The sequence below is a fragment of the Hippopotamus amphibius genome, chromosome 3 (assembly GCF_030028045.1).
Source record: "Hippopotamus amphibius kiboko isolate mHipAmp2 chromosome 3, mHipAmp2.hap2, whole genome shotgun sequence".
Lineage (NCBI taxonomy): Eukaryota > Metazoa > Chordata > Mammalia > Artiodactyla > Hippopotamidae > Hippopotamus > Hippopotamus amphibius.
This window is the reverse complement of record NC_080188.1, coordinates 128,295,486-128,310,668: the sequence shown is the minus strand read 5'-3', so window position 1 is coordinate 128,310,668 and position 15,183 is coordinate 128,295,486. Positions and strand designations below refer to the sequence as shown.

The following is a 15,183-nucleotide window of genomic DNA, read 5'->3' as shown; positions in this document are numbered from 1 at the left end:
TGATCTACTGTTCCTAGAAAAAAGCAGCCGCCTGGGTGCCAAGGCCCAGAGCCTGCCCCAGGAGCCAACAAAAACCTCAGGCTCAAGGACCCCTAGTCCCGCAGAGAGAAGGGGACAGACAAAACCATCAGATAAAAGAGAACTCAAACCTCTTTCCCCCAGTCCCTGCTGAAGCCTCTCGGGGCACTGACATTCTCTGAGGAGCTGGCAGTCCTCAGTTCCAAATACTGATGTGAGTTTGGGGGCTGCCTATAAAGTTCAGCTCCGAGCATCAGCACTGATTATCTTGGGAACCGAGCTGAGCATCAGGTCTGGAGGGTCATGAGAATGTGGAGAAGCCCACGATCAAGGTTTTGCAGGGGCCCGGGCTGAGCTCTTCCCACATGCTGGGGACCCCGCAGACAGGTACATGAAGATGCCGCAGGTTTCGCCAGAGAGAAAACCTGGAGAAGCCCCCACTCCTCCCCTCCCCCAGCCCCTCTCAGTCACTGTGCCTGGACGCCTCCTGCTTCCCCACGCCTGACCACCCCTTCTGAATCACAGCACCTGTGGCCTGCTCCTAGTACCTGATGTCACTGGGTCCTCATAGGAGGTGGGGCTGCCGTCACCCCATTTTATGGACCAGGAAACTGAGGCACAAGGGAACCAGGTAACCGGCCCAAAGTCACACTCAGCCTATCAATGATGACAGATCAAAGAGCTCAGGTTCTTTCCACACTTGAAATCCACTCATTTTACCTAATGGGGCAATTGAGTGACCACAGATCTCTCTGCAAAAGGGCTGGACACCGGGGCAGCACCCAGACAGGGGCAGATCACCCGCCGAGGCACTGCCGTGACCGTCCCAGGAGGAGCACGGCCCCTCGGCTTCTGCCTGGGTCCCCTCGTGTGTCCCAGGACACCCCTCTGTCCTCGGGGGGCAGAGATGCATGCTGCAGCCGGACGCTCAGAGAGCAGGGCCCAGAAAGCAGGATACTGCTCTGGGGTGGGAGGGAGCCCAGCCAGGCTGGGGGGGTCAACAGCCCCTCCTGCTCACCTCTGGGGCTCCCACCCCATTTCCCCACCTGCCAGAGAAGACAACCGTCCCTGTGCACCCATCTGTAGGGTGGGACGAACCACGTGCGGAAGCCACACAGCAACCCAAGAGCCCACGTCCACGCTTCCCCCAGGGACCTCCTTATAAGGACCACGTGGGCTCTGATGGAGGCGGGGAGGAGGCCTCAGGGGTTCAAAGCATGGAGCTACATGCCTCCTACGTGATGGAGCCTTGAGTCTGGGGGTGGAAGGAGGGGCACGCCCCCTTACTGGCTCACTCCACAAACTCATGTCCCCGCTCAGCCTCATCAGTGACCACGGAGATGAGGCCAATCTCCCTGCCTCCAGAGCTGGTTGAAGGAGTGTAGGAATAGCCCTCCAGAAGGCACACACTGCGGGGAGAGAGGCCACCGTGCTTTCTGGAGAGGGAGAGAGCGATCCAGAGGAAAGATGGGGTCCAGGCGGCAGCTCCGGGCAGCAGGCACGGGAGGGAAGGCCCTTCACAGCCCTCACCTCCGGCACAATCACCGCCGGCCTGGGCCACCGTGAGGATGGAGCCCTGTCTACCTGTGTTCATCCGGCTCCCAGGGGCCTAGCTCTGTGCGGGGCACACCTGCCAGAGGCTTACATTACTCCTGGGCTAGAGGCAACAACAGGGTCAGGAGAGCCGGGAGCCTCCCAGGCCAAGCAGGAGGCCAGTCCCAGCTGAGCAGGTGCAGAGGGCAGGTGCGGAGGGAGGATGAGGAGCTCAGGGCTGCAGAGGAGGGGGGGCTCCACCCTCCAGGCGAAGGGCGCTGACCGTCCCAGAGCAGGAAGCCACATGGAGCAGGGACCTCAGTCTGAGGGTGAAGAGCTGGCACCTGGGCTCCCTTGTCCACCTTCAGCAGGGAAGGTGACAGGGTAGGAAGTGGGGGGGCAGGCAGGACAGTGATGCTGGGGGGCCGGGGGGAGGAGGGGTGCTGGTCAGCTGACCAGAGAGGAGGCCCTGGGAGTCGGCCAGGCTGGCTCATGGAAGAAGGAAGCAGGGTCCCTGACCATGGCCTCTGAGGAGGGAGAGGCTGGGGTCAAGCTGGCAACACCTGCAAAAAGACTGGCGCCCTCCTGGCCACGCCCTTCTGGCCATGCCTCTCACAGAGCAGAGGCTCCCGGGGAGGGGCACCGCCCTCACACACCTGACCTGCGCCCCCAGCCCCAGGGTTCCTGGCACCCACCCGACCCGCCTTCCAGCTACAAAATAAATGCTGGCTTGACCTCAGCAAGCAAGCAAGGCCCGGACTACAGCAGTCAGGCCACTTGGGGCAATGAACGCAACTCGACACTCACTTTCTCATCAGAGATGGACTGAGTGGTTGGAGCTGAGATGGTTCCCACCAAACCACCGTTCCGCTGGAGTCTAGCCTGATTCCAGAATCCCCTGAGGGCCCTCTCCCTAGAGAATAACAATTACGATTGCCATAATAACCCTAATAGCTAATAATTACTGAGGGCTCACGGGAGCTGGCCCTGTGCTAACTAAGCACTGTACAGCCTCACCTCTTTGCATCCACATGGCGGGTCTATGTGGCGAACGAAGATTACCACCCCCCGCAATGGGTGGGGAAACTGAGGCCAGAGGGGTTAGCTCACTTGTCTGAGGCTGCAGAGCTGGGAGTGGAGCCAGGAATATGAGCTGAGCAGGAACAGGTGGGAGGGGGCCTGATGTGCCCTGGGATTCCAGGCCGGGGAGGCTGGGCGGGAGGCCCCCAGGGCCCCCAGGCTCGCGGCTGGGATTCCTCCAGCATCCCCCTCAGCTGTTCACAGCAAACCGAGGGGGGTGGCGACAGCGAAGGAGGCCGGGGGCTCAGTGTGTCCTTTGTCCAGGGGTGCCTGAGACAGCGGGTCTGCTCGGAGGCCAGCACTGGACATGGCTGCTGGAAAGGACCACACACCACGCCACAGGTGCCACGGTGGGGTGACCTTCCAGGGTGTCCACTGGGGAGGAAGCTGGCCTTAGGTACTATGGACAGGCAGGAACAGAACGAGGCCCACCTGTCCTCTTCACACTTACAAAGAGTGGGTGGGGGACACCTGAACCAAATGTGTCCCTTGGTGCCACAGGACCTCACCGGTCACAGATCAGAACACGTCCCTAACTGGACGCCTCATCTGTGTCACTGCCCTGCTCTGCTGACACCAGCTAGGGAAGCCTGGAAAAACCCTAACCTCTCGGGTTCCCCATGGAAAACACAACATCACCTGAGGTCCCAGACATCCAGAGACCTTAGCCTTACTGCGGTAAGATCAGACTAGTTGTGAAACCCCCAGGGTTTCTGGAAAACTCTCCCCTCACAGGTCCAAAGTCCCCTACAGGACCCTTTAGGCACCCAAGGCTGGGAGGCAGCGTGTGGGGTGGGGTCCCACCTTCGGCCACCTTCCATCCTGGCAGGGCGGGGCATGGGGTACCTAGGCAAGACGTTCCAGAAAGGCCGGTGATGTTAAGACCTGGGCCCTGCAGGGACACAGGAGCCCAGGGGGAGAAAGGCTCGCCTGGTGAGTGCTCTGAGCGCATCTTCCTGAAACCACTCGGATGGAGCAGCGCAAGGGGGCTGCCTGAAGCTCAGCACCCACCTTGCGGCCAGACCTGCCTGGATCCTGAAGCAGATCCCGCTTCCTCCTCCAAATCAGTCATTCCCAGCATGGGTCCACAGCCCAAGGGGCCACGCAGTGTGCTGGCCCCAAGAGGCGCTTTCACGGATGAGATGCCAAATGGAAACTCCCCGGTGAGGGGTTGGCAGAAACCCTGCAAGCCCCAGCAGCCCAGCTTGGCAATCCTGCATGTCTGGAATTAATAAGCAGAAAAGGTTACTACTTAACAAATGTACTTTCCTTGGAAGGATAAAATCTTTCAAAATAGAGGGAAAATTTTTTTGAAAAACTAGACCTGGTAGCTGTAAGGATGGAAACTGCTCTTTGGCTCTGAGCAATCCTCCATACATCCTGAACTGTTCGCTGCTCAAGTGCCTTCCGAAAGGAGGTGGGGGGTGGGCTGCCTTGAGGGCAGACCACCGCCTGCACCAGGGTGACCAGGACCACGCTCTCCGGGCAGGGGCGCACGCACGGGTTCCCTGTACCGGGCCCTGCCCCCGGCAGAGCTGGAGAGCCAGCGTCTCAGCCCGGTGAGCCGACAATCCACTTGGAGAGACCTCTGTCTACACAGGCGACACCGTGGAAGCCAGTACAGACCACCCCCTCCCCCCCCCCCCACGCGGCGCCCGGTGCAGGTGGTCAGAAGCTCATGGGTTTGGGGCAGCCTAAGAGCTGCATGGGGAGGCAGACAAGGACCCAGCCTGCAGTGGCCGCAACTGGTGTGATGAGCCTCTTGAAAGACAGGGCAGCCGTGGGAGGTCCACGGCGGCCAGGCTTGGGAGCTGGGCACTGCCCGCTGGCCCACGATATAGCATGGACCCCGGGAGTCAACCAGTGCTGAGTAAACGCATGCAGAGACCCGGGCGGTGACAACGCAACCAGACACTCAACGCGGCAACCCTGAAGGGGCACGGCTCTCTCTATTTTTCACTCTTTTTTGGCCTTGCTGTATAGCTTGTAGGACCTTAGTTCCCCGATCAGCGATCGAACCCGTGCCCCCTGCGGTAGAAGCACAGAGTTCTAATACTGGACCACCAGGGAAGTCCCAGGGCAATGCTCTCTTAGTGCTTGAACTCCTGAAAGCTCATTAACAATAGCCCTCACTCAGCTACCGACTCTGTAGCTGTAACTCAAAAGCACAGAAACCCTTTTTAGCATCAAAAATCGTGTATCACTATTTCTCCTTGTTTTGCATGACAGAAAACATTCTACAGACTTTTAACAGATGATAAAAATGACGGGTGAAGGATGCAGGCGCCGGGCCCCACTGTGACATCTCGGTCCAGGCTGTGGAAGGTGGGGAGGTAGTCCATGCACCCAGGATGTCGCAGTCAAGCATGTGTGGGATGCACTAGGTTTCCCGAAGTAAAATAAAGGCCACTTGGATTTGCTGCAGGCCGCCTTAGAATCCAGACCCTGGACACAGGGGTACTAAATAGGGGAGGAGTCCCACACTTGGCCCCAAAAGCATTTTGTCATGAAGCAGGACAGGTGTTTCACAGTCTGGGAAACACAGCCAGGCTGGAACTTGGGATGCGTGCGGGAGCTCGCAGCACAGCAGACTTAGGGGCCGGAGGAAGCAAGGATGGGTAAGATCTGCTCCCTGGATGGACGGGGCCTCGGGAATCCTCGGGGCAGCTACACGGTGCGTTCACTGCACACCAGACACCAGGCCAGAGGCGGAAGGATAAAGGTGAAGACATGTCCCCCAGGCCCTCTCAAGCTGGGTGGACCGTGGAAGGTTCTGGACTCTGAGCAGATGGATCTGCCTGGATAAGCAGTCACCCCAGAGAGCAGAGGAGAGGACTAACACAGGCTCAGAGGCAGCGTGGAATACTGAGCCCAAAAGTTCCAACTCCGCACACCGAGAAACCAGCGTAGTTTTCCTTAGAAAGGGAAGGACACGATGAAACTAGTTTTAGAAAAATTAATCTGGCCAGAGTGAAAGATAGATGGGCAAGGGGAAGGTTCTAGGAAGTAGAGACCAACTAGAAGCTGATGTAGGGAATTCCCTGGTGGTGCAGTGGTTAGGACTTAGCGTTTTCACTGCTGGGGGCCCAGGTTCAATCCCTGGTTTGGAACTGAGATCCCAGAAGCTGTGTGGTGTGGCCAAAATTAATAATTAAACAAAAAAAAAAAAAAAAAAGAGGAAGAAGACAGCAGCAGCTGATGTAATCCTCTACCTGGAATCTAGTCTTTCATGGGGTACTGTGGGGGCCCTGGGGGACGCCTCAGGGCCCGGGGGTCTGGGTGCGGAAAGGAATGGAGACAGGCCTGCATCCGGAGAGCAGAGGGAAAACAGGCAAAGTGCTCCCCGCTTCCAACCTGAGTAAAGAGAAATCAGAAGTGGGGCTGAGACGGGCACCTGCCACACCCCAGTTCCCTCCATTCAGACTCCTTTGGGGAACCAAGCTCACTCTGGTGAAAGTTCAGAGAAATGGCCTCCCCCACAAAGGCCAGCTCAAGAACACACCTTGCGCTGCACCCAGCTCGCGGTAAGGACGTCCCCTCCCACCACAGAGAACGCCTGCTCCTTCCAGGGCACAGTCCAAGGTGGCAGCTGCCCGCACGCAGTGAATCTGGAAAGCACCCAGGCCCCCAGGCTCACTGGTCTGGGCCAGGGCCACGCACTTGGGCAGCCTTTTGAGCAATTTCCTGAGAGTTTTGCCAGGCAGGTACCGCCTCCCCATCTGGATTAATAGAGGGGTACAGCCCATGGAAGAAATTAAAGTTGCTCACATTTTGTTCTGGAATGAAAGAGGGCAGGGGGGCAATCATTTACACAGTAATTATATTTGCCTCCGGGCGAGCGCTGGAATTAGTTGCACTAGAGCTTGTTTCCTGAGCGGACGCTGGCGTGAGCCAGGCAGCAGGAGCATCCCCGGCGAAACAGCATACACGTCGCCTCTGAAGCACTCCACGTGCTAACAGGAACCAAAAATGCAAAGACCAGCTCCATCGTAGCCACAAATGAATTTAATTCCACAGCCAGAGACCAGCCTGCTGGTCGGAGGCCACTTCTAAAGTCCAGCCCTCCAACACCTGTTGAATGTCACCATTTACTGTCCCTGGATCAAGAGATCAAAGGATAAAACCTCACAGGCTTACTCTGAACTTTATCCCTAAAGAGTAAATGCACAAGAAGAGTCAACATGATTTTTTGAAAAGAGCAAAGAAGGGGTAATTGCACAATCGATCTCAAGATATTCTGTGATGCTACTGAGATTAAAACAGCAGCAAGCTGGTACAGAAAGATGCCACAGGTCAAGAGAGCAGAAAGGGGGCCTTCCTGGTGGTGCAGTGGTTAAGAATCTGCCTCTCAATGCAGGGGACACGAATTTGATCCCTGGGCCAGGAAGATTCCACATGCCGCGGAGCAACTAAGCCCGTGTGCCACAGCTACTGAGCCTGTGCTCTAGAGCCTGAGAGCCACAACTACTGAGCCCATGTGCCGCAACTACTGAAGCCTGTGTGCCTAGAGCCTGTGCTCCACAACAAGAGAAGCCACTGCAATGAGAAGCCTGTGCACCGCAACGAAGAATAGCCCCCGTTTGCCAGAACTAGAGAAAGCCCGCACATAGCAACGAAGACCCAACGCAGCCAATAAATCAATAAATTAAAAAAGAGCAGAAGGGAAGGTTCCAGAATAAGGAGGCAAGCACCTGGGGACACTGCAGGTGGACAAGTGGCATTATAGGGGCCAGTTCAGATCCCTACCTCATACCATATTCCCCCCCACACCAAAAAAAAAACAAACAGAATAATGTCTGAATATCAAACAAAATAATAACAGTCCTGGGAGAAAATAAAGGAAGACGTATTTATAATCCAGGGGTAGAGAAGCAAAGCATGGAACCCAGAACCCATAAAAGAAAAGACTGAGTGTTAGTACATGAAACTTTCTAATGTCTTTGTGATAATAAACCAGAAAAAACAAGGATGGAGGACTTGCTACAGACCAGAGGACAAATCTGGAATAAATACAATAAAGAATTAATGTCCACACCAAATAGCTCCTACAAGTCAAGAAGAAAAAGGTAAGCAACTTGACAGGAAGATAAGCCAAGGATAAGAGCAGGCAATTTGCATATGTCAGTAATGAGGGAAGTGCAAACCAAAACGTCATAATTTTTAACCAAACTGATTTTAAAAAATAGAACCTGGTAATTCCCAGCACTGGAGAGGAGAAAGGGAAGCGTGGTAGGGTATAAACTGGTGCAGCCTTTTTTGGAGGAATTCATATCTTTAAAATTGTATAAATGGACAAACTTTTTGATGAGAAAGGTGTCCTACAGAAATGCTTGTACACACGTGCACAGATATACATGCAATGTTATTCCCTGTGTTAGGTCCTGATAGCAATAAAGCCTGGAAAAACTGAAATGTTCCTTAACTGGGTAAAAGCCATGAAATACAGTGTACCCGTATTACGAAATAGTACTTCGCTTTTTTTTTTTTTAATTAATTTATTACTGATTTGGCTGCGTCGGGTCTTAGCTGCTGCATGCGGGATCTTCCTTGTGGCCCAAGCGCTCAGTAGTTGTGGCACGTGGGCTCTCTAGTTGTGGCTCGCGGGCTCTAGAGCACATAGGCTTAGTTGCCCCGTGGCATGTGGGATCTTAGTTCCCTAACCAGGGATTGAATGTGCGTCCCCTGCATTGGAAGGCAGATTCTTAACTACTGGGCTACCAGGGAAGTCCCACTACGTAGCTTTTAAAAAGGAATGAAAAAAAAATGAAAAAAAGAAATGAAAGTTTAAAAGTAAAGATACAGAAAATGTTTGTGATACATTAGCAAGCAAAAAAGACAGGCTACAGAATAATAGGATTTATGTAAAAAAATATGAGCACATGTTCAAAGCAAAATAACACTTTGAACTATGTGTTGAAGGTGTGGTCAACTCTGAGGAGAGAAAACAGGCCCTCAAGGACACTGGTCTTCACAGAAAGAGGTACCAAGGGGTTAAGTGTTCAAGCTGTGTTATATGTATTCAGGTATGTCTTGCATTTTAAAATACACATATTTGTAAAAGAAAGTGGCCAACAAGCACTGTGTGAAGATGCTCAATGTCATTAGCCACCAGGAAAATGCAAGTCAAAACCACAGTGTGGTACCACTTCACACCTACTAGGAGGCTGAGGACCAAGAAGGGCAGATGACCAGTGCTGGCCGGGATGGGGAGAAACTGGAACCACTGTGCGTTGCAGATGGGGAGTAAAATGGTGCAGCTGCTCTGGAAGGCAGTTTCACATTCCTCAAAATTAAATACAGAATGGCCTTGTGATCCAGCAACTTCATTTTTCTGAGGACATCCCCCAAAAGTGAAAGCAGGGACTCCTGCAGATACTGCCATATCCGCGCTTACAGCGGCATTATTCATAACAGCCAAAGGTGGAAACAACCCACACGTCCACCAACAGGTTAGCGGGTAAACAAAGGATTAAAATAAGCCAGACACAAAAGGACAGACGTCATTACGTTTCTACAAATATGAGATACCTAGAAAAGGCAAGTTCACAGACACAGAAGAATAGAATAGAGGTTACCAGGCACTGGGGGAAGTGAGAAATGGGGAGTGACTGCTTAACAGGTACAGTTTCTGTTTGCAATGATTAAAAAATTTTTCAGAAGTAGATGGTGGTGACAGTTGCACAACATTGTGACTGTAATTAACGCCACTCTTATATTGTGTACTTAAGAGTGGGGAAAAAGCAGGCCGGGATGGCAGGGCTGGGGGCTGCCACAGCCTCAGGAGGCCACACTGCAGACGTGAGAGTGCAAGGTCCCCAAGGGGTAAGGGTGGAGCCGGGTGGGACTTCGGGAAGCCACATGGCCCAGGGGAGCTGGAGCAGTGGGGCAGGGGATGGCAGATGAGACACCTCCTTGCTTCAGTTTAACCACTAGAAAAACTACACTGAGGCAAACTGAAAGTACTGAAAAACTCTACATCGAATCAAATACCAACCAAGAAAGCAAATAAGAAAATACCCAGAAAGTACAGTAACTCCCACCCCTGCAAAAGGGCTCAGAGGTGATGTCACTAGGACAACTTCCCTGGGGTCCTGGGCAAGAGAGACCCTGAGTGAGGGGGACAGAGGACAGTGGACATGTGACTCTGGGCACAGACGCGATCAGAACCTGAGGTTCCAGCCCCACACGGCTGCCACCACCGCCAGAGCCTCAGGTCGACACGTCCGCAACACCTCTCCCCTCCTCCCGCCCCCCTGGAAGACGGGGTTTGGGACTCTGACCCTTGGACTCTCTTAAAAGGAAACAGCCACCTAGGGCGGGACTCCTCCTGCCGTCACATCCCTCCCACCATGGCCCGTCTCAGCTTCCTCCTCACGGAACCCCAGCCAGTGCCCCGCAAGGCACACACCATCATCCCCATGTTGCGGATGAGAAAGCTGAGGCCAGGAGCTAGCAATCTGCTGGAGCTGAAGAGAAAGTGGAGAGCAGCCCGCAGCGGCGGCAGATGGGCTCTGGGAGTCAGCTCTTTGTGCGACCACTGCCCGCAGCTGTCAGCGGTACTGGGACCACACTGTCCCCAGGACACCCGCAAAGCAGACGAGCCACTGCTTCCTGCCCAAATGTGTCCCAGGCCCAGCAGGGGAAGGGGCTGGATGCAGCCCCTCGCTCCCATCAGAGCCTCCCCATTCTGAGAGCATGTTAGGTGACCGTCGCAGAGGCCTCGTAAACCACAGACGTCCAGGTCCTCCCAGGGCTTCTGTAATATCGAACACGGCGCCAAGTCCACCTTCCAGCACCTCCCTCGCCGGAGGCCAGCACTGGCCCTGAGCCTGTTCCCTGGCCCGCGTCCCTCATCCTCCACTCTCCTGTCTCTGAAGCTAATCTGCTCATGTCCCCGGCCCAGCTTTAAACAGCCTCTGCTGTCCGAACCCCACGAGGACAACCAGCTCCCAGCCCATGCCCGCTGGGCAAAGCACCCGAGCAAGGTCAACGTCAACCCATCAGCGGGAGGAGGCATGAGCAACAGCGGAAGGCCGCTCTGCTGTGAAAGGGGCGGAGCACAGACACTGCTGCAACGCGGATACACCTCATCCCGCTAAATAACAAGCTAGGTGCAAGAGGCTGCAAGCCTACGATTCCCTTGTACAGGGGCTTCCCTGGTGGCACAGTGATTAAGAATCCGCCTGCCAATGCAGGGACACAGATTCGATCCCTGCCCCAGGAAGATCCCACAGGCCACGGGGCAGCTAAGCCCATGCGCCACAACTATTGAGCCTGCGCTTTAGAGCCTGTGAGCCACAACTATTGAGCCTGTGTGCCGCAACTACTGAAGCCCACGAGCCTAGAGCCCATGCTCCACAACAAGAGGAGCCATGGCAATGAGGAGCCCACGCACCACAATGAAGAGTAGCGCCCCGCTCACCGTAACTAGAGAAAGCCCGTGTGCAGCAATGAAGACCCAACACAGCCAATAAATAAATAAATAAATTTATTTATTTTTTAAAAAAAAGTGTCCAGAACAATTCCACAGAGACCCCAATTCCTGGGGTCGGGGGATGGGAAGGTATTGAAGTTATTGCTTAATGGGTACAGGGTTTTATTCTGGGGTGATGGGAATGTCCTATATCTTGATAGAAGGGGTACCTGCACAACACTGTGAATATACTAAATGCCACTGAACTGTATACTTTAAAATGGTTAATTTTATGTTACGTGATTTTCACCTCAATTAAAAAAAAAAAGGATCAATTCAACACCTTTCCCCTGTGCTTCCTATCCCCCTCCCCCAACTTAAGTCTCCAGAAGCTTCCTTTGCTTTCCAGACCATATCCAGACTCTGCAGTGTGATTGGCCTTTCAGCAGAGACCACCCAGTCCTTGAGGACAGAGCTCTGGGACTGGGCCCACCTCTCACAGAGCTGCACAGTCAGCTTCTGTTTGCCTTCCCATCAACCAGACACCCCCGCAGCAAAAGCCCAGGCTTCCTCTGCCATTCTGTCCCATTTTCTCCCCAGCGCTTCACCAGGCACCAACGGTAACAGCAACCATAATAAGAGATGATACAGGCGCGTGTCAACTCACTGAACTACTGAGAAGACGTACTGTTATACCTATTTTACAGAAGAGAAAACCGAGGCACACAAAGGTGGAATCAGCTGCCCAAGCTCCCCCCCACCTAAGCAAGGCTCTGCCCACACTGTTAACCACCACCAGACCCCTCACCCACTTTTGCAGCAATAAACAACTCAGACAGCAGATTAGATGTCCAAGGTCCCATGCAGGAGAAAAATCCAGACAGTGATAACAGCTTCTAGACCTTCCAGGCCAGAAAGATCAAGGATTCCATTACACAACAGGCACCGCAGCTCTGCTACCACCACCCGTCCCTCACCCAGGCCAGGGATGGTGCTAAGAGTTTCCCAGGCAGCATTGAACGCTCCTGACCGTGTTGGGTGGGGGGCATGGGGACCAGGTGAGGACACGGGAGACAGAGAAGCTAAGTAAGTTGTCCAAAGTCACACAGCTGAGCCTCTAGACCCAACTGGTCTGACCCCAAAGCCCCCGCCCTCAGCCCTGGCAAGCCCAAGCTGCAGGGCAGGAAGCCGCACTGAGTCCTCACCTAACTGCACACTCCCCCACCCCGTGTGCAAATTCTGCTAAATGCCTGAGCGGTGACACAGTGCAGCTGAAATTAAACGGGTTCCAAATACGACGGATCTCCACAGCAAAGGCTGGATCATGTGGCTGCCGTGGGTAAATTCTTGGCACTGAACGGGAGGGTTCAAGGCACATGGGCCCTGCTTTGGGAAGCAGAGGGTCCTGGAGGGGGACTCAGCCGACTCTCCAGAGCACTGAGTTAACTCCATACCCACCTGCCGGGCCCTCCCCATGAGCCAGGGAGTGAGCATCTGCAGTAAGCACCCAGGGGCGGTCCTGGAGCAAGTGTCCTATGGCCAAAAGGGAAAGGCCTGGCCCGTGGAGCTGGGGCAGGCCACTCCCAGCACCAGCACCACTAGAACAAAGGCATTTCCGTGGGCTCACCGCTTCAAATTGCAACAGGAAGCAATCAGGAAAAATAATTAGCTACCAACTTACTGGCTCCACTCCGGGCTGTGGCATAAATCTAACACCGAAATCAGGGGTATGACGTATCAAGAACAGTCAAAATAGTTCTGCAGAAAGGTCCCTCCTTTTCCTTCCATTTTAGGACGAGATTACCACATTAGCCGGTGCTCTAAAAACCTCGTGTTGACATGCTTCCTAACGTTAAAATAATCAACTCTATTTCTGCCTCCTAGACGACTGAACTGCACAGATGTGATCCCTTCTCCTCGGGGGCTCGAACCGCAGGACAGGCACTCAAGTCCAGCGACATCCCCCCAAAGGTCTAGTAAATCCAAAACTGCAACACGGTGAAAAGCTACGCAGCCGGCTGAGAAACCCCACCTTTAAAACAAACATCTTCCCCCAAAAAAAACCCTTTTGCCTCCGTGATCCAGGCATTTCCGGAAAGAGAAAGAGCAGTGTCGGCCTGAACTACCCAGATACTGTCATTGTTTTGTCGTCACCTTGTTTTGCTAGTATCAGACAGGGCCAAGAATGTAAACACGCTGCTGAAAGGGGCAAATCTGGGGGTGAAACCGGGGAGTCTCCCAGCTTGGGCTGGGAGACAAGAAGACTTGAGGAAACGACCCCCTCTCCGCCCCCCAAACCTCAACGGAGGGACCACAGCGCTGGGAATGTGACCACAGAGCCAGGCCAGGACACCTCCCTGCAGTGTCCACACTGGAAATATGCAGGGAGACAGCTGTTTGCCTTAAAGAGGCCCAGACAAAGGGACCCGAGCCCCCACCCCCACCCCCACCCCCAACTGCCACCAGCAGAACAGCAGCCTGGAGAGCACAGGACTCCCACTCCCGTGTCCACCTGGCCAGCCACACTCCAGAAAAACAAAACACTCACGTCGGAAGAGAATGATTTAGGTAGCGCGAGGCTTGCTTCAAAAACCGCATGGCAATCTCCAAATTAAAAGAACATGTGTAGCTTTTCACAAGGCGCTTCGTTTCCTGAGTCCTCCTGACCTCAACTCCACCCCTGGGGACACACCAAAAGTTGGAGAGAAAGGTCCCCAGTCCCCGATCTCCCCAAAGGGTGCGTGTGCAGCTCAGGCCCCCACGCCGCGCGCTGGGACCATGTCACCCCGCGGCGGCCCCCGCGCAGCCGGACCCCCGGGGGGCGGACACCGGCCAGGGCTCCCTGTTTTGGGGCCCCGGCGGCCAGACGGGACGTCCGGGCACCTGGCAGGTGTCAAGTCCGTTTGGAAACCGACAGCAACGCCGATGAAACAGGTAGCAGCGCCGCAGGCCGGGCCGCCCGGCGCCCGGTTCCGAACTTTCTCCGCAACTTCAATCAGTTCCCGGAGTTGGCAGGCCGGCCGCGAGGCCATCGGAAACGGGGTCGGGAAAGAGTGCCCGGCGCAGGGCGACAAGGCCTGCCTCTGGGCCGAAAGTGCCCGCTCCGTGTCTGCCCGCGGGGCCGGGGTCCCCCCCGTCCCACACGGCCTCGCCCGCGGGGATGCGGGCGGGCCGGCGAGCGGGCGCACTTCCCCGAGCGCGCCCCGGGGCCCCGGGCAGGTGAGGACCCGCCCGCGCCGCACCTGGCGGGGTCGGCGCCGCCCGCGCGCTCCTCCCCGCTGGCCCGGGACGCGGGGACGGGGCCCGGCGTCCCCGGGAGGGGCCCGGGCGGGCGAGACAAAGGGCCGGCGCGCGGCCCCCGGGCGGCGGGCGCGGCGGGGGGCGGCGGGGACCCGCGGCGCGCGCCCCAACTCGCCCCCAACTTGCCAAGTCGCCGCCGAGGCGGCGCCGCGCACTTGGCCGCCCGGGCGCCCGGGGCCATTGTCCCTCCGGCCCGCGCCCACCTACCCGCGGCGGGGGCCAGGCTGCAGCAGAGCGCGAGCAGCAGCGGCAGCAGCGGCGGTGGCGGCGGCGGAGGCCGGGGCGGCGCCGCCTCCATGTTGTCCGGAGCCGGACGGGCCCGCGCCGCGCTCACTCGGGCTCCATGGCGCGGCGGTCGCGGCTCCTCGCGCGCCTCCGGGCTCCGGGCGCCTGCCGCCTCCCCCCCTCGGGCGCCGCGGGCCAGGACGACGGGGGAGGAGGGAGGAGGCGCGGGAGCGGAAGCCGCGCCGCGTCTCCGCCCCCCGCCGCCCGCCCGCGCCCCCCGCGCCGGCCGCGCCCTCCCGCGGGCGCCCCCCCCGGAGCCGGCCCGCGGCCAGGCGGCCGCCGCGCGAGGTCCCCCGAGGCCCGGCCTGCGCCCCTCGCCGCCTCCCCCCTCCCCGGGGCCGGCCGCCGGGGCTCCGCGGGGGGCGCGGGGGGCGGGCGCCGGGTTGGCACCGCGCGGGGCCCGGGTCCCCCCACTCCTCCCCACGATCAGGTCCCGGAAGCAGGTGTGTCACCTGTAGAGCTGCGGGGACCGGGCTTGACCGTTGGGGGAAACTGAGGCACGGGGGCGGGGCGTGCGAAAGGGGGTTGCCCGAGGGCACACCGTGAGGCCGCTT

At 56.7% G+C, this 15,183-nt stretch overlaps 1 protein-coding gene across 4 annotated transcripts in view; it reads right to left on the bottom strand.

Annotated features, from left to right (window-relative positions):
- The window catches only part of LRP5 (LDL receptor related protein 5), a 114,275-nt gene extending 99,490 nt beyond the window's left edge, over positions 1–14,785 (bottom strand). For 2 of the 4 annotated variants that reach the window (XM_057726535.1, XM_057726538.1), the window contains exon 1: positions 14,552–14,785. In XM_057726535.1, coding sequence (XP_057582518.1) covers positions 14,552–14,642 — 91 coding nt within the window. In that variant the 5' untranslated portion in view covers positions 14,643–14,785. Of the gene's footprint in view, positions 1–3,642; positions 3,854–13,592; positions 13,725–14,551 lie in introns of all 4 variants that reach the window. The other 2 variants (XM_057726536.1, XM_057726537.1) reach the window with 2 other exon arrangements.
- Between the last annotated feature and the right edge of the window lie 398 nt (positions 14,786–15,183).